This window comes from Mandrillus leucophaeus, unplaced genomic scaffold, assembly GCF_000951045.1.
Source record: "Mandrillus leucophaeus isolate KB7577 unplaced genomic scaffold, Mleu.le_1.0 Scaffold722, whole genome shotgun sequence".
Classification (NCBI taxonomy): Eukaryota; Metazoa; Chordata; class Mammalia; order Primates; family Cercopithecidae; genus Mandrillus; species Mandrillus leucophaeus.
Window position 1 is genome coordinate 832684 of NW_012107831.1, and position 19600 is coordinate 852283.

General features: G+C 35.4%; 1 protein-coding gene across 1 annotated transcript in view; it reads left to right on the top strand.

The window, feature by feature from the left end:
• Positions 1–2904: 2904 nt before the first annotated feature.
• TMPRSS11D (transmembrane protease, serine 11D) overlaps positions 2905–19600 on the top strand; it is a 66042-nt gene continuing 49346 nt past the window's right edge. Inside the window, exon 1 of the mRNA XM_011965390.1 lies at positions 2905–3011. Within this exon, the coding sequence (XP_011820780.1) occupies positions 3004–3011 (8 nt within the window). The 5' untranslated portion in view covers positions 2905–3003. The remainder of the gene's footprint in view (positions 3012–19600) is intronic.

The following is a 19600-nucleotide window of genomic DNA, read 5'->3' on the forward strand; positions in this document are numbered from 1 at the left end:
CGGGGTAGTAAAAAGAAGAGTCAATATGTTATTTAAAGTGTATTCTAACTCTAAAGAGAATACTGTTTCCCTTACATCATGCCTTCTAAATAGACAAATGCCTTTGAAACATAGTAGAATGTACTTGTACCTTTGCCTCCAACTACTTGCAAGTCATAAGCCACAAAATTACATTTAGCCACACTAGCAAAATCCAATTATTACCCAATTTTAAAATTTACATTTATAATAAATATAAATACTTGTATTTAAATGACATTTATAGCTTTCTTATGGTGAGCACATCCATTCTTTTTTCTTTTTCTACAATAACTCTGTGAGGGAGGTCATGACAGATATATAGCCTACCATAGTCATATGACTGTGCTTTCCTGGACTTGATGACTAAACAAACTTCAAATTCAAAAAAACACTACTGGCCCACACCTTCTTAGGTCATCTGCTTTTTGGTTGTTTTTTTCTGCTAATATTGTTATGACGGTCCCATTGAATGATTCATATTTCCTCCTAAACAAAGTGTGTTAATACACATTTGTAGGGAAATATGTCCAGAGTTTAAGACTTCATGGATCTCTTAACCACACTGTCTCCCCATCAGCAGGCAAAATAACCAGTCTTAATAGTTCTTACATAGCATAGTTCATCTTCCAGAAATGTAAGTGATCTCTACTATGTCCCTGAAAACTGTTCCTGTCATTCCTTCTCAGTCTAGCTGCCTTGGTTTTGTGACTGTTCAACCAGAAGAATGAAATCAGCCTGTAACCAGAAGGCAGACTACTTTTATATTTTTTGTATAATGTGATTCTACATTTCTCATTCATGCAATCTCTTAAAAAGAGAATAGGTCAGGGCCTATCCTGCCACTCCCTGAGGATCTAAAGATGAAGAGTCAACATCTTTAAACTGGTCCCTGTTATGAACAATTCCTTCGCCTCACAAACCATAATTTCCTGCCCCACCTCCCTTTCTGTGTTGAGCTCATCATGCGGGAAGTCACTTTCAGACTGAATCCAATTTTCCCCATACCTTTCCCCCGACTCATCCCCAAGTTCTGTTGTGAATAGTAATAGAGCACTGGGATTTGCGCTAATATGTTAATTACGAGACATCTAAACAACATATGTTGAGTAAGTACCTTTGGTAAAAAGGTGTTTGCTGCTGAGCATTCCAGGAAATAAAAAGACATACAAGAAAGAGCATGCATAATTAGAGAAATTTTCTGGAAACAAAAAACAGAAGATAACACTTTAAATCCTAGTAAAAATTATTAAACCAAAAGAAAAATTTTATAAGCCATTAAAATATTTAAATTACTTGGCTCAATAAGCCTCTTCAGTTTATTCTGAAGAAAAATTCAACTGTAAGATGACAAAGAAAAACTGTTTGTGAAGGTAGTCATTCAAAGAATCATCTACAATTAAAAAAATAGAAAATATCTAAATACTTCACATTAGAAGATAACTTTGGTACTTTATGATAAGTCCATTTAATGTAATATGATTTACCTTTAAAATGCAGCCATTAGAACTGCTAATAAAGGATTAATCTTGTGAGTTTTAAATTATATAAAACTACAAAGTTATAAATATATAGCTACTAAAAATAAAAATTAGTAATACCGATATGTTTGTGAAATAATATTAAGTATAAAAAGCATAACACAAAATTATATACCATGATATAACTATATTTAAAGGTACTTGAAATTAACATGTAAAATTTAAAAATGTTTTGTTTATGTAAGTTCATTTTTTAAACATTTAAATCTTGTTATATTTATTTATTTATTGCTAAAAAAAAATGGCAGAATGTCAGGCATGAGATACAGTATGTAAAAAGTATATTTGGGAAGGGTAGAGAGTAATCACTTATTCCTTTCTTTGTTGTTTGCTTTGCACATTATATTTTAAAAAGTCAAATAATTGAACACATCTGAAGTTGCAGTACTGGAGTAAATTTAACCATTAGTGGTCAGTGCTTTACAAGATGAAGTCAAAGAATTTTATAATTGAAAGAGTCCTTTAAGACCTCCTGATTCAACTTCCCATTTTCTTAGTAGATACATGTGACTCATGGAGAAATAAGTAAATTTTTTCCCTTAAGCTACACAATTAGTTGGTGAAAAAGCTAAGACTAGAATTCATGTTGTAATAATAATAATATTGTAATAATTCTATTACAAGTTCCAATTCTTTAGCATTCATTAGTTCTCACAAAGTAACCCCAGTATAACCTTCCAAATTTGTATCCTGCTTTGCAATGTTAGACAGGAATGCCCTTTTTCCCCTCCATGCTAGTCTTGCCTGCTTTCTTGAGCTCTCCATCTTTACCCTAACCCCCTACACACTCATACTGTCTTCTTCCATCTGCTCCTCTTCTAGTAGTAGTGTGTTAGAATACTTTTTTCAAATGATCATATTTGGAAAAAGACAAAGTGGATTTTAGTTCCAACTATTCTGTTTGCTAGTCTTACTTTGTGCACTTACTCAATTACTGCTCTATTTCATATATTATGAGAAAAACAGCATTTAATCATAGAGATGAGGGAATTCAGAGGTAATCCCCATTAATGCATGGAAAGTATATTCTGATAGTTTTTGGCTGGCTGTGGCGAGGTATGAGGTATATGACAGTATGATAACACGAGCAAAAGAAGCGTCAAATCCTCTTGAACTAAAAGTGATTCTACAATTGTGAAGTAGTCACGGGCTTTCACAAAATACCTGTCAACTGTAATTGTGTTTAATCTCAATTTACCCGAATAAATAAATTTTTTACTAATTTGTGAAATTCCCTGTCTATTTTTAATTACCTTCCATAAGTCATACTATTGGTTTGCTGATTCCCTCAAACTTGTTTAACAAGTTAGATTTTAATTACATGAGATTTCCTCCTTTGTCCTCAACTATAGATCACACGTAATACATGAGAGTCATTCATTTGAGTGAGAATCTCAAAGCAGTTGAGTAGGCAGAAGAAGGAACCTCTTCATTAAGGATTAAAATGTATAGGTAAGTCCTGTTTTTGTCTTTGTAGCTTTAAAAGTTTTACTATATCTTACAGTATGGGAAAAATATAAAGAAGCTTTGGAAATTTTGACTGTGTCTTGCAATCTTCTAGTTACTTCTCTGAAAACTTCATTGAAACTCTTAGATATTGTTTAGATAATATGTGATATTATTTCCATAAGATACATAGTTGCTTAACTGAATTTTTTATAAAACAAATAACCACAAAAATTCAGCTTAGCGTTATGACAACATATCTTTAAATAAGGAAGTGGTTTTGTTTCTCATGTGCAATGTTTTAAAAAGTGGTGTGTGGATTTTAAAATTGCAATCTGTAAATAATTCTTCTGTTGTTTAGAAGTTTTTGAGGATTCTGTATTTTGACTTCCATTACAGTTTTATTGCTAGTTATTAAATAAATATGCCATAAATCCTAAAGTACACTTTTAGAAAGTAAAGACGGTATATTTCTACTTTGTATGTAGTCGTGGAATTATTTTCAAGAAAACTTATTTAAGAAAAAATAATATCTCTCTGGTTTTCTTTTCAGTTAATGAATAAGTATTTTCATATACTTTCACATAAAGAAAGCAAAAAGTTGTGGGATAATCAAGTCACACGTTAAAAATCTCAAAACAATGAAATAATTATATAACTTGGTATGTTTATATGTGCACTTAAGTATATATATATGCATATTATTTTTCTATGACTACAGAAAAACATGATACTGGTAAGTCATGCTGAAAGGATCAACAAAAACGTGAACAATGTGTTGGCTATAATAAGTGTAGTTGAATTTATTTTAAATCTCCTGAACACTGGAAAATTCAATCAAAAGTCAAACCATTTTAAATAATAAAAATATATATACAATTATATGCACTTGAATATATATATGAGTGAAAAGTGGATAGCTGTCTAAGCTTCCAATGATAGAAGAAATAAAATTATTTCATATTCATGCAATAGATACAAGACATTTATTAAAATAGCTTAAAAACCTATGAAGTAATTTGCATACTGAGTTTGTTCTCATTTTACTTGAAAAAAAAATAACAAATCACAAAATCATGTTTACTCATCAACTACTACTTTGTAAAGCTGTGCATGGGAGAAAGTCTAATAAAGAACATAGAACATTTATCAGGTTTGTTATACTAAAGCAGTGAGTTTATGAATTATATTTTTTATTATTCTTAAACCATCTATAACAGTGTAATATTATTTGGGTAATATAGTGCATTTTAAAATGTATTTGTGGAAATATTTTAATTTTAAAGAAATTGCTCTGATTTTAAAATATTGCCCTTATAAGCAGCCAAGTGCATATCAAAACATCATTCAAAGGAAAATAATAAAAGAAGACATGTAAATAACACAAATCCTGAAAGAGTTGTACAATTTCAGAAGGCTTTGAATCAATCAAATTTCTAAGTTGATCCATCGTACAGGAAATTCGCCACTCAATCAGAGCCAACCTTGCCAATTACAAAGAACTCTCCTGTGGAATTTTGGTTTCTAAGGATCACACTTTTGGAATATTTTATCTCTTTAATAGTCTGTACCTACTACTAATAAATAGTAGCTAGGTGTTAATATTATATAACGGAAGGGAAATTAAATTGTACAATATACTTTTTTTTAGGTAATTCTAGATAATTTTGGCATAATTTTAGATAAGTCTTCAGGTAATTCGGAAATATTTTTGGTTGAAAATGGGCTGCCTTGGATGGTTTGAGTGCTTTTTTATAAAAATTAAACTCCTAGCTCTCTTCCAAGCTGCTGCAAGATGAAATGCTCCTTTCTTTGTCTACCCTCTTCCCTTCTTTGAAGAAGGAAATCCCACCACGAGGCCCAGGAACCTGAACAGCTGTGTTACTCATTTCAGATCCTTGGTCACTTTAGATTTTCTCAGGTTCACCAAGGGAACATCTGTGCCCACCAGATTACATAAAAAGTGAGAGATGAGGTTTGGGAAATAGGATAAAGATTTATAAACTGGAATTCAGAATGTAGTTTATGGAAAGATTTAAGGTAAATGAGCATATCTCAGCTCAGGGACAGACAAGTCTTAGCAGGAGTCCTCCTACCAAACAAATCTTATTTCCATTTCTTCCCTTTTCCCAAGACATGATTAACTGACTGCAGAGACATGCCAAAGACAATCAGATGTCCTGCTTCCCAACAGTCCAAAAGAACCTGAGACAAAAGTTGAGGGGGGAAGAGCCATCGCTGTCAAAAATGCATTCCAAATTCTGCCTGTTGTTTCAATCCTGGTTTTTGAACTGCTATAGGAACTTAGAAAAACATGCTTAATAAATTGTAAATCATTAGGCAAAGAATATATTTCTTCATAGAAATTAGACAGGTGGACACAAATTTATATTTAGTCATGAAACCCAAAATAGTGCATTTAAAGTACAAGTTGTTGCCTATAAAATCTTGGGCCACATGCTAAAGCAGCTGCTGCATTTGGCCCAAATGTTTTTCTAATGATGGTGTGGGATGGGCCCGCACACAGGAGGATGGGCTGCAGTAAGTCATCTGGGATTATATATTTTCTAGCAAATTATCCCATGCCACTGCCAACTTGTCTTCCAGAAGGCACTCCCAATCTATTTTCTCAGTAATTCATTACTTACCTAATTCTTACGCTACTGCAACTCCCAAATAGCTATGACTGGCACCCCTAAAATAAGTCATGAGGAAGGGAATCAATATCTACTGCTGTAAGGGAACCTAAAGTTATCCAATCCAATTTCGTAAAAGGTATTGCTCCCATTTGAAGGATCCCATTCTTTTGAGCAAAGAAGACTTGGCAGAATTTCACAGTTTGGGGGAGTATTCTTTCTCTAGCTTTAGTGTGTGCTCATGACATATAAAATAAAAGCACCATCCCAAGTCTAAAGTCATTAATTGGATAACTGCCTAAGATAGTTGTAAATAAAATGGACTTTGGAGAAGTTTATACTGATGAGTCATTCAGCAGAAAGTAAAAGCAGATTCTATGGAATATTTACAATATCCATTTGCCAGAGGTTTTAACAAGTGTATCAATGATTAATAAAATAATACATGCACTCAGGGTTCAAGGCAGTGGAGCAATAAGTCATTGATGGGCATGGTGGTGCATGTATTCTGTGTATACCCTGAAGGCCGAGGTAGGAGGATCACTTGAGTCCAGAAGTTCAGTGTTGCAGTGAGCCATGATCGTGCCACTGCACTCCAGCTGTAGTGATGGAGCAAAAACCTACCTCAAAAAAAAAGATTAAAAATTATAAATAAACAAAAGCCACCAAGTATATTTTTTCTAAATTAGACAAGTTTTTATTCTGACAAGCTTACTTCTTAGCCAAGATATCTACCTGAGTTTAATAGTGCAAGAATAAATTAAGATGTGATGTTTCCTTCTCTGCTGAATATTTGTCAGCATAAAGACATGCCATACTATCCCCAATTTAAAAAAAATCCCTCCCTTGGCCCATATCCCCTGTCCAGCTATTGCCTCATTTCTCATCTCCTGCTCTTAAAAGCAAAACTATTCTAAAGATCTGTCTAAACCTATTGCCTCTATTTTTATTTTCTTCCTCCATTATCTCCTTTTGCTTTTTAACTTTTTATTATTAAACATATCATGTATAAATTCTAATTTTAAAAAATGAACCTCTGGGTACGGGACATCTATTAATAAAAATGGCATCACCAGTATCTCAGAAGACCCCGTGGGCACTTCCTGTCTACTAACTGACCTTTCCCCACTTTTCACGATGTAACTGTTACGTGGCATGGTATCTTAATTTCTTTCATTTTCTTCATAGTTTTACCATTCATAGATATATTCCTAAAAAACTTATGGTTTAATTCTACCTGCCTTTGAAAATCATATAAATGAGAACAATATTATATATTATATACAATAAAGTGTGCATCGCTTATTCGTGTTCATAGCTATATAATATTTCGTTGTAAGACTGTCCTATAACTTAAATATTTACTTTTCTAGTATATTGCCATTACAGATAATGTAGCACTGAATATTCTTACACAGGTCCAATGGTACAAACATGCAAGAGTTTCTCTTGGCTATGTTCCTAGAAATAGATTTTCTGAGTCAAATGGTGTATGCATTTTTATCTTTAATGCATCCTCCCTTTTCCTAGTGCAATAGTTTCTGATCTTCACAGCTCTGAAATAGCTCTTGTCTTGCTCCACATTGCAAAATCCAGTGCTCAGATCTCAGTGAGTTTACATAATCACTCCACCAGAGACCATTCTTTTCTTGAAACGTGATCTTCACAGAGCTTCCAAAACACCATTCTTTCCTTTTTTTTTTTTTTTTGCCTATCCCATGGGTCAAATTTTCTCAGTTTCTGTTACTAGATTCTACCCATTTTCCTGTCCCCCAGAATTTAAGTGCTTTTCTTCTTACATTCTGTGTGATTCCATCAGTCTCGTGGTTTTCAATATTACATAAGCTAATGATTCCCTAAGATAGATAATGATCCCTTAAGTCCACTATCATTCACTGGAAAACACAAAATACTGTCACTTCAAAGCAACTTTTAATATATGGCAAAATAAACCATTTTGAATCCTAAATACCTTAGTGCTTTATTTATACTTATACATCTTTTATGATATATATAATTATTCCATATATATAGATATGTTTTCAGACAAAGTCTCCCTCTGTCGCCAAGGCTAGAGTGCAGTGACACAATCTCGGCTCACTGCAACCTCTGCCTCCCGGATTCAAGTGATTCTCCTTCCTCAGCTGGAATTATAGGCACATGCCACCACACCTGGCCAATTTTTGTATTTTTAGTAGAGACGAGGTTTCACCATGTTGGTCAGGCTGGTCTCAAATTCTTGACCTCATGATCTCATGCTCTGCCTGCCCTGGCCTCCCAAAGTGCTGGGATTACAGGCATGAGCCACTGCACCCAGCCAGTTACTCCTTATATTATAATTCATTCATTCATTCATTCATTGAGTGTCTAATTTGAGTGAAGAACTGGTAGGTGCTAGGTGTACAGCACTGGAACAAAAAGGCCCAGACCTTGTTCTCACGGTGCTTTCTGAGAAGACAAACATTAAAATACATTAGGCAAGCAAATACCTATCTGATTATAGTTTTGGTGGTGCTATCAAGAAAAGTTTAAGGACTTTGGGTAGTTAAGATAAATGGAAACAACCATCATCGAAAACATTTACTCTGTGAAAATCTCAGTAGGGCAAAATGTAGTCTTTACTGAAAACCACCGACCTTCACATTCAAAAGACAACTGTTCCAGTGATTAACATGGAAATATATAATTTCATTATGATTTGTTTAATACGATGACACTGAAATAAGTATTATAATAGTGAAAACGAAACCAGTCTAGAAGCTCATGGAAGACTTCTCTGAGGAAGCATTGTTTAAGCAGAAACTTAAAGGCAGGCAAGAAACAGATCATGTTGCTTTTTGAAGACCATGTTTAGGATTTGGGATTACATCCTCAGAGAAACACAAAATTGTTAAAGATGTAGCAGGGCAGATATGTTATTACATTAGAATCTGTTTTCTTTATAAATTACCCAGTTTTAGGTCTTTGTTTTATTATGCTCTAAGTTCTGGGGTACATGTGCAGAATGTGCAGGCTTGTTACAAAGGTATACATATGCCATGATGGTTTTTAAAAGATGATTTTAGCTTCATATAGAGAACGATCTCTGTGGAGAAAGGAGATATCTTTTGATGAAGGGAGACTAGTTGGAGGCTCGTTCAGTATTTCAGAAAAAGGATAAACATGGCTTGGATAAAGTGCTGGGAGTGACAATACAACTTGAGATATGTCTAAGAAGTCAAAAGAACCAGATTTGACATTCAATTGGATGTGAAGGATGAGAGAAGTGTCGAGTATGATTTTCAGGTTTTTCACATGAGTAACTTGGTGAATTTTGACATCATTTACTGAGAAAGAAAATGCCAGAAAAGGGTCTCTTTGACGGGGCAAAAGAAGGTTGTGAAAATCAGAAAGATGATGATCAGTTCAGCTTTGCAAATGCTGAATTCTAAGCACTGACTAGAGATATGTGAAAGACGCAGCTGGATATCGTAGTCTGGAAATCATGTACAGATCAGTGTTTCTCAGGTGTAATTTTTGGTTTATCTCTTTCTGAATCGCCCATGCTACTTGTATAAAATGCAGAACTCTGAGACACAAGACCAGACCTACTGAAATAGTCTGGGTGGGTATTGGATTCAGTACAGGAATTTGCATTTTTTCCAAGTTTTCAAGTAATTCTTACTCACAAAAATTCAAGAACCATTGGCTTAGATGGTAATTGAAACTGACTGAATGAGATCAACTAGAGAGAAAGGAGAACACCCAGGACAGAGCATGGAGCAACACCAGATACTTAGGGTGACTAGAGGAGATGCAACTAGCAAAAGATTTAAAAAAAAAAAAACAAAACACTTTTTATTATAGAATACTTTAAAGATATACCAAAGTACAGAGAACAATAGAATGAATCCTCACACCTATGGCCAGTTTCAAGTTACCACACCCCAGCAGTCAGTATTGTTTCCTCCATACCCTACTCACAACCAAAAGATATTTAAAGAGGAGATGGGGCCAGAAAGAAAAAAGAGTATGAAATCATGGAAATCAAAAGAAAAAGAGTGTTTCAATAAAAAGGGATATTCAAGGGTGGGAAATGCTGCTAAGGGGCTATGTAATATCCTTCTTCAGTAAGACATGAGTACTTTAAGGGAAGGACAATTATTTGGCCATTTAAAAAAATGTCCTAAGTGCTTGGCAGAATATTGCAATAAGTACTCAATAGCTATTAGTTTTTCCAACATTCATTCAATAAGCACTGTACCTATAGAGCACCCACCATGTCTTGGGTTGCAAAAAACAATAAGGCTTCAGAAAAAAAGCACAGACAAAAAAATCAAGAGGTCCAAATGCTGGCCTCTCTGTGGTACCACTTAATCTCACTGCAGATCAGTTTATTTATTTGCATAATCGCAAAGTCAGAGTGGATATTTTTGAAACTCTCTTCCTTTGCTAACATTCTATGATTCTGCAAAATGCTATCAATCTTATAAAATGTTATTATAAAAATATATCATGTCGTACACCTTGAATATATAAAATTGCATTTGTCAATTAAATATTTTAAAATAAAAATAAAATGTACATATTCTATTGCATGTTTTTAAAAAATGTATTATTTTTAGCCAAAGTTAAGTTCTACGTGTAGAAAGACTATCAAATTTGTAATTTATTGAACATACAACACAATCTAAGTACTTTATAAGCAGCATCTCAGTTATTCTTCACAACCCTCTGAGGCACGTGGCTATCTCCATTTTATGAATGAGGAAACTAAGGCTCAGAGAGGTTTTATTACTTCCCAGTGATCACATGGGTCTGTCTGATTATAAAACTCATGGTTATTACTATTGTAATATATTACCTTTCTGCATTGCCTGTGTAGTAATTAAAAACACAGGCCTCTGGACAGGACTAGTGTTTCATAGTAATCTTTATATAAAAAGAGAAGAAAAAGAATAAACAAGTACATTTGTTCAGGAGACAGAAAAAAATCCCTTTTTTATGTGACTCTTTGTGCCGGTATTAGATTCCATGGTGAGATTTACAAAGTAGACAGAGCCTTCCTTCCATTATCTAACCTATCCTTTTACTATACAGATTCACTTAACGAACAGATCATTAAATACTTTGGGAGATACAGCAGAAAAGAAATCACAGTCCATGCTTGCTTTCGTTTATTTGATTTACCAAGCACTGACATAGGGCCAAATGCCAGACATTATTTGAGTTGTGTTAACACAGTTTTAATTCATTGTGCTCATAACAACAAGGAGGTAAGTACTACTGTCACTTCCATTTTGCAAACAAGGAAATTGAGGAGTTAGGTGACTTCCCAGGTTCACACAGCAAATAAATGGCAGAAATGGGATTTGAACCCAATTAGTCCAGTCTCAGGGTCTGTGCCCTCAGCTGTTATCCTGTGCTGTCTCTCTCATGGAGCAGTTTATTTGTAGGGACAGGTTGTGGATGCAGAGACAGGTAATAAATATATGAGCAAACAGACCTTCCAGGGGAATAAAGTACTTGCAAAGATTGAGAGTGTGTAGGAGTGGTGGGAGGATCTATCCATGGACTAGCCATAGGAAGGAAGAAGGAACCTTCTTGTTAAGAAGGGCGGATAAAGAGAACAGTGTGAAGGTGATGAAGAAACTTGCTGAGTCTTCATTCAATGACAAGGAAGAAAACTGAAATCCAAAGAAGGGATTTGCCTCCTGTCGAGCAGCTTTTTCTGATTACAACAGCTTTCCCCTCTCACCCTGCCAGTATGCATACTGCCTCCCTGGATAAGAGAATATATATGCAGCAGTTTTCATAAGCTCTGAGGAACACATTGTATAGGCATCAAAAGTATTCATTCCATAGACCTTGGAACTCTGTTCATTTCATTATAACACAAAATCATCCTGGGAAAATAAAACTGAGAAGCTTGATTCTTTCCTCTGCTTCTGAAGACAATCTGGGCAAAAAGCCAGTAGGATTAAATTCAGAAGGGATTGAATGCAAGATATTGTTTTTAAAAATATATTGATGCAACTAAATATTACTCAAGCACATTTCAAAGAACTAATCTCAGGTTTGGTCCATGATTCACTAAAAGTCACCTTTTTTTCTGTGAGAACAATTATGATTTAGTACGTATGGTTAAATAGAATGAACCATGATGAATACAAATGAGGCTCTGATTCCAGTATCCACTCCTCTCTACTAAATGACCCTCAACCAGTTGCTGTGAGAAAATAATTTCAGTAAATTTCTGGATTCCCTACTCTATCATCCCCTCTGACTTACTTCACCCAATATATGTTGAAATGTCATCTTTCTTTCTTTAGGCTCTTTATTAACAGATTTTTATTTATTTAACCTGTGCATTTAATGATATATTTCTTTCTTACTTATTCTACTCCATCATTCACAGTGCCTCCCTTCTCACCTCCTCACTCCCATCCCCAACATTTTTAACATTGTAACCAATGTTATGGTTTAGGTCTATCTACAAAAATAAAATCAAACATTGGAGGATGCCTACATTTGCAGCAAAAAACACTGCCATGAACTCCTTTAGAGTGTAATGTACCAAATTTCTCACCTCTTTGGGACACATTTTGTAGAGATAATGATGGGTGCAGAATATCTTGACACTTTCTATTGAACATTACAAATCAAATCACACTGAGCTATGTATAGGAACTTCTAAATCCTTCACTGATTTATATCCTACAAGAAGCAAACATGGATCCACCAGTCATGCGTTACTTGACAGGGAAACGTTCTGAGAAATGCATCGTTAGGCAATTTTATCCTGATGCAGGCATCGTAGAGTATACTTAGATACACCTAGATGATATAACCTACTACACACCTAGGCTATGCAGTCTATTACTTCTTGGCTACAGACCTGTATAGCACATTACTGTACTTAATACCATAGGCAATCGTAACACAGTAGTAAATATTTGTGTATCTACGTATGTCTAAACATAGAAAAGGTACAGTCAAAATGTATATAACAATTGTATGGGACCACTGCCATACATGTGATCTGTGATTGAAAAAGATGTTGTTACATGTTTCATGATTGTAGTTCTATAATAGGGTCAGTATATTTTAATGAAGCAATAAGGTAAGGTTTTGAACATTTCATAATAATCCTATAGCAAAGAGGATTGCCTATTTACTTGGGCTTTAGGAAATAGAGAAGGATCTATTATGCCTTCAGTACGATCACTCCACTTTTCTCTGATCTTTTCTAATGTAATTGTATCTAGAACCCTTGCTACACAAAACATAGTCTTTGGACCAATAACATTTACGTTACCTAGGAGCTTGTTGGAAATGCAGACTCAGGTCCAACCCAGATTCACTAATTTAAAATTTGCATTTTAATTGGCAATTCACATATCCACTAAAAATTGAGAAGTGCCGAACTAAACAACTTATTTCACCCAATGTGTGCTGAAATGTCATCTTTCTTTCTTTAGGCTCTTTATTAATAGATTTTTATTTATCTAATGTGTGCATTGAAGGATATATTTCTTTCCTATTTATTCTACTCCATCATTCATGCTACAAGCTACAAGTTACAAGCTTAGTCTCCCAGATTCCCAAAATGGAAGAGAGGGGTACAGTAAGACATTTCCTTGTGTATTTAAATACGAATAAACATGTCTCTACCCTGAGTGTGCAATACATTTCCCCATTCCTCTCCTGCCGAAACACTGAATGCCTTGGCAAGTTAGAACTCACAGAGCAGCACGTTCCTGAGTTCTAGGAATACTGTGCTCCTCGAAATGCTAGGTATTTCCGAAATAAATGTTTCTGTGCTTTGATAAGTTTGGGAAACACTGCTGTTTCATCAGTTCAGGTTACAGAAGGAAAAGAAGAAATAGAATTGGAAATGTGCAAAGAGCAATTGACTTTTTGTCATTTGGCATCTTGAGGTTAAACATGAAATTTTCTCTAGGCTTTCTCAGTCCTTTTTCCCCTCTGACATATGACAGTGATGAAAATATGTGACACATCTCCATGGGTCCAACCAGGTTTAAAGCAATTCCCAATGCACTATTTGTAATTCCACCCAGAAAACAAAACAAACAAACAAAAATGCACATGAGTGGGAAGAACATTATTCTAGAATTAAGTAGTTTAAATTGCATAAGAAGTAAATCATTTCAAAACTCTGATGCGTTTTAATCATTATGTGTAACAAATTACTTGTCATTAATACTAACAGACTCCTGTATTCCAATGTCTCATTAACAATTGATACCTAGGTTTTGATTTGCATTCTCTGATGGCCAGTGATGATGAGCATTTTTTCATGTGTCTGTTGGCTGTATGAATGTCTTCTTTTGAGAAATGTCTGTTCATATGTAAACCAGAACTTAAAGTATAATAATAATAATAAATAAATAAATAAATAAAACAATTGATACCTAGGAAATAGCATTGAAATCTGAGCTGAATGGGCTATTGAGTCTTTTTCTGTTCTAGAAGTTTAAGTCCACCCTCATTGTCAATTGAACACAGGAAACTGGGTAATTTTTTTATTCCACTAAGTTAACAATCATTAAAAGATAAATTTAATTTTAACCACTTTATTGAAATAAAATTACAAAACAGAAACTTCACGTGTTTAAGGTGTTAAGGTTCAGTGATTGCTAGTATATGTACAGAGATGTGCAACCATCACCAAAATCCAACTTCAAAATACTTTCATCATCCCCAAAGATATTGAAATACATGTGATATTCAAGTACTCATTTCTCAAAGGCATTTTTACAACAAAATATCACATATTTAAACTGTCATGAATATTTCTTTATAATTTGTGGCAGCTGGCAAAATTATTTTGTACCAATAAAGGTTAGAAGACATCTTTAGTTAAAAATAAAGGGGGGAAAAGGAAAGAAAATGAAAAGAAAGAATGAAAGAAAGGAGGAAGAAAACATATCTATTTGGAAACTAAATCCAAACAGGGAAAAATTTCATTTTGGCCATTTTAGGGGGAAATAGGCAAGGAAGCAAGCAAGTCTGTAAATAGTTTTTTCTTGTTTTGAAACTGGTGTGGTCTTCATGGCTCTGTCAATCACTACACTTTGTAGAACTCAGAAAAATTATTAACATTGAACAGCAGTGCCCTCTACAGTATATATTGTTATCTAACTAGCATTAATCAGTAAGGAGATAGCTAACCCGTCAGGGCTCTCTCTGTTATGGTTCTTGGTAACAGGTTACAAACACTCAGTGCATGTTCTTAAACACCAGTAGAGTCAATAAAGTATTGCTCCCATCACTTTGCAAATCTGGTGACTCCTAGAGAAATTTACTTAAAATCTTAGCATCATAAAGTTCCAGAAAAAAATATTTCCATTTGTTCTGTTGTTTTCAAATCATTTTGTCAGACTCACCCTTGTAGGTGGTGCCACTCCTACCATAATATCACCATGCTCATTTGCAGACAGAAAAGGCTTCATAATCTGAATTATAGAAGCAAGAATCCACACTTTGGGCAGATGTAAAATGCCAGAAAAGTTTACTTTCCTTAGCAAAGTAGTGTATATTAAGTGTAAGAGAGCAGTAATCAGAATATGTCTTTCAGTCTTCAACTGATTCTTCACAGAAATGGCAAGTAGTCTTCAGACATCTATTAATAATCGTGCAAGGCTGACCCTATTATTAAATATGGGGATAGATTCTGAGTGAAGGAAAACATGGCAAACTTTCCTGACTTGTGTCAGCAGCATTCTCGAAACCCTACTCAGCAGTCTATACCATCCTCCTAGCTATACCAATGCTTGAAGAAGATGGGATATGAGAGTGACAATACAGATATACCATCTCCTTCCTCAGTTTAAAATAAGATATATAGCATATGAGGATCAGAAACAGCATCTGAAAATTCTTGCCTTGCAAATTATGAGTGCAGAGCTGTATCACAGCTCTGACTGGAAAGGGAAACACTCTGAATTTCTTTAAATAAGTCTTCTGCAGTCAAGAAGTTCTTTCCCTGGAAAGGCTACAAATTAGTCTGACTAATGAATAAAGACTCTTGGCTTTGGTATTCGTCACCTTCCTTTATAGACTTTTCAATACCAGAATCAATTCCTGCTCCTAGCCAATGCCTTCCTAGGAACAGTTCTTGAATGTATTAAATATACAGAAGCCAGAGTAATGAGATCACCGTCTTTTACAATAAAGGCATTATTAATGAATTGGTAGGAAGGAAGAAAGGAAGGAACATAAAAATCCTCACCTTTATGGAGCTTCTTAACTGGTGGAGGGAGACAGATAACAAACAAAATAAGTAAATTGTGGGGTATATTAGAAAGTTATAAGTGTACTGCAAAATAATAAAGCAAATAATAATAATACAGCAGAGAGAGGAGGTGCAATTTTAAATAGGGTACTTAGCAAGGTCTCACTGAGAAGACAACAATTGAGCAAAGACATACGAGAGGCCAGGGAGCAAGGCCTGTGAAAACCTGAGGTAAGAGCGTTCCAGGCAGAAGGAAGAGCAAGCACAAAGTCCCAGAGGTAGAGAGGTCTTACTGTGCTTGAGGAGCAGCAGAGAGGCCAGGATGTCTGGAACAGGATATGGAGGCAGAGTGAAGTTAGAGATAAAGTCAGAGACTTAAGGACATACGGAACCACATTAGAAATTCCTGAAAGTTGTGTCTTGATGCAGCACCAAGAAATTAAGAGACAAAACAGTACAAGATAAATACCCATGACTATCCTGGATGTCTAATAAACATGTTCACTATGAAATTTTTATTTTAAATATTCTAGAAAATCTTAAAATATGCAAAAACGATGTTGCCACACACAAGAAAAGCGTATGACACTCAGCATGAAGTCCTTAGTGGGTGATCAGTGTAGCACCACAGGTAGGGTAGCTTGTGCCAAGATCATCTTTTTTAATTAGAGGCTTCCTTCCATTTTTGGCAGGGAAGGATGTTTGCTAAAAAAAAAAAAAAAAAGGAGCACAAATTTGCAAAATAGCAAATAAAAATAAGGGTTGAGCCTATATCTGTGAACTAATTGGAATAATCTATATAAAATTAAACCTTTGACCTTGGTCTCATTATAGCATACCCTAAGTACCTAAAATAACCAGCTACTGATTGATGGCTTAATGTGGTAGGTGTGGTCCTTCTACCAACTTATTAAATAACTACACACCCAAGCAGCCAGCATGAGTAATTATTTATGTTGTTTTCATTCATTACCAGTAACGCTTTAAGAATTAGCACGCACTAGTAAATGAAGTACAGACCAAATTTAATATTTTTTTCTTTTCTATTTGTAAGCCACAGTTTACAAATATGAAACAAATGAAACAGAAGTTTCTTTTTCCCTGGGTCATAAATCACTCTCTGTATTTTTAGCCTCACATGTAAAATTATTTCACTTATGGCAATGGTATGATCATATGATTGTAAACATTAATTGATAGGTTCCTAAATTATATACATGTAATATTGCATATATATTGTAAGTTACATACATCATTATAAATTATATAACATATATGTAATCATAATTACCAACTGTTTCCTCTTATTATTAGATACCTAAGGCTATAGTAATGAGAACTTCTTTATTATATCAAATTCATGTGTATCTGCATATATGCCTAGAGATTTTATATTGAAGGTCTGTATTTTTTAATCCAAAGGCAGTGAAATAAGTGGTTTCCAATACTCTTTTTCAGAGCTTCAAATATTACCTGTAAGATAATGACTTCAAAAAAAATACTTCCAGTCCCAAGACCTTTGCTCAGCTGAGACCCGTCTTAACAGCTGACTGCGAGGAATTAACACAAAAATACTGACAGTTACTGAAGTCTCAAAACAACTCAAATTGTCTAGTCATGTGACCAGTATAACTAAATCCCTGATCACAGAAGCTCAATCTTCAAAGTTTCATCTTGGACTTCCACTCTTGCCCCTGGCACTGAATTCTCTATGAGGGAGTGGTCCTAATTCTTCATCTTCCACATTTTCCTCAACCCTTTCTTTTCCACACACACAGCCTCTACGTGGCCCTTGGCACTTCATATCCCATTAGTGGATTAATAAATTTGTCTGCGCGATGAGACCTCCTGCCTCATAACTCTCGCCTCTTGCAGCCCAACCGGGCCACCAGATTAACCTTTCTAAACCACTGCTACTTTTCTTTAACTCCTCATTTCAAAAAGCTCATTGATACCCTAAGGCCAAGAAAGAGTCCAAACCCATTACTCACAAAGTCTTCCATAATCTTGACCAGCCTTATTTTTCTAGATTATTTTCCATCTGCTTTCCTATAAGCACCATACTGGGCCAATTACTTTTCACCAAACACACTTTGCACTTCTGCCTCTTCTGTTCCCATTTTTTCATTTACCCAGAAGGCCTACCCATCTTTCAAGGTATAGCTCACATGTCGCATGTTCTATGAAGATTGGTGGCATTTCCTCCTCCCTCCTCTGAGTGAAGGAATTTTTATAATAGTTTTAAGGGGTAAAAGTGCAGTTTTATTACATGGATGTATTACATTGTTACAAAATCTGGACTTTTAGTATAGCCTTCACCTGAATAGGGTACACTGTACACTTTAAGTAATTTCTCATCCTTCATTCCCCTCCCACCCTTCCATGTCTCCATTATTCTACTCTCTCTGTCCATGTGTACACATTATTTAGCTACCGTGTATAAGGGAGAACATGCAATCTTTGACTTTTTAAAAATCTTTTTGTTTTTATTATACTTTAAGTTCTGGGATACATGTGCAGAATGTGCAGGTTTGTTGCATAGGTATACACGTACCATGGTGGTTTGCTGCACCCATCAACCCGTCATCTACTAGGTATTTCTCCTAATGCTATCCCTCCCCTAGACTCCTAGCCCCCAATAGGCCCCAGTGTGTGACGTTCGCCTCCTTGTGTCCATGTGTTCTCATTGTTCAACTCCCACTTATGAATGAGAACATGCGGTGTTTGGTTTTCTGTCCCTGTGGTAGTTTGCTGAGAATGATGGTTACCAGCTTCATCCACGTCCTTGCAAAGGACATGAACTCATCCTTTTTATGGCTGCATAGTATTCCATGGTGTATATGTGCCACATTTTCTTTCTTTCTTTTTTTTTTTTCAGTAAGAACTTTTTTTATTGTTTACTTTTTAGTTTCAGTAGTTTTAGGGGTACAGGTGGTTTTTGGTTACATGGATGAGTTCTTTATAGTAAATTCTGAGATATCGGCACAACTATCACCCAAGCAAGTGTACCCTGTACCCAGTATTTAGTCTTCCATCCCTCATGCACCTCCCAGCCTCCTCCCGCTCAGGCCCCACAGTCCACTATCACTGTGTATTTTTGTGTCCTCCTAGCTTAGCTCCCACTTACAAGTGAGAACACACAGTATTTGATTTTCCATTCCTGAGTTACTTAGGTAAGAAAATCCTTAATACAAGGCTGATCAACCCATGTTGCCTTTTTTTCTTACTCTCTCAAAGTTATAACCCAAATCGGAAAACACAAGCTCTTCTGCAGAGAGGTGGACTGATTCCTAGACAGGGGCTAAGGGGCCCGTCTTGACCCCTCTCTCCTTTCTGTGTTCCAGTTAACCAGCCATGCTCCCGCGGGCCTGAGCCGCTCTTGTCTGCTACGGGCCACCCGACTGCAGCTTCCCTCCCTGAGGCCCTGATTCTTGCTTCTTGAGTGTGAACTTCCTCCTGTCATTTACAGCTGGCTGTGCTTCACACTGTAAATGTGAATTTACAGCTGTGCTGCACACCTGGCCGGGGGCGAGGGGGACCGGTGCTTGGAAATCCCAGACAATGTATATCAGGACAGTGACTGTAACAATTTTGGCAGATGGTAGGGAAGTGTCTTGTGGGAACCTTTTCATAATTTGCACCAAGTCCCCATTTGGGATAGTGTTGGGGCTGCTCAAATCTTTCTTTTTTTATTATTATACTTTAAGTTCTAGGGTACATGC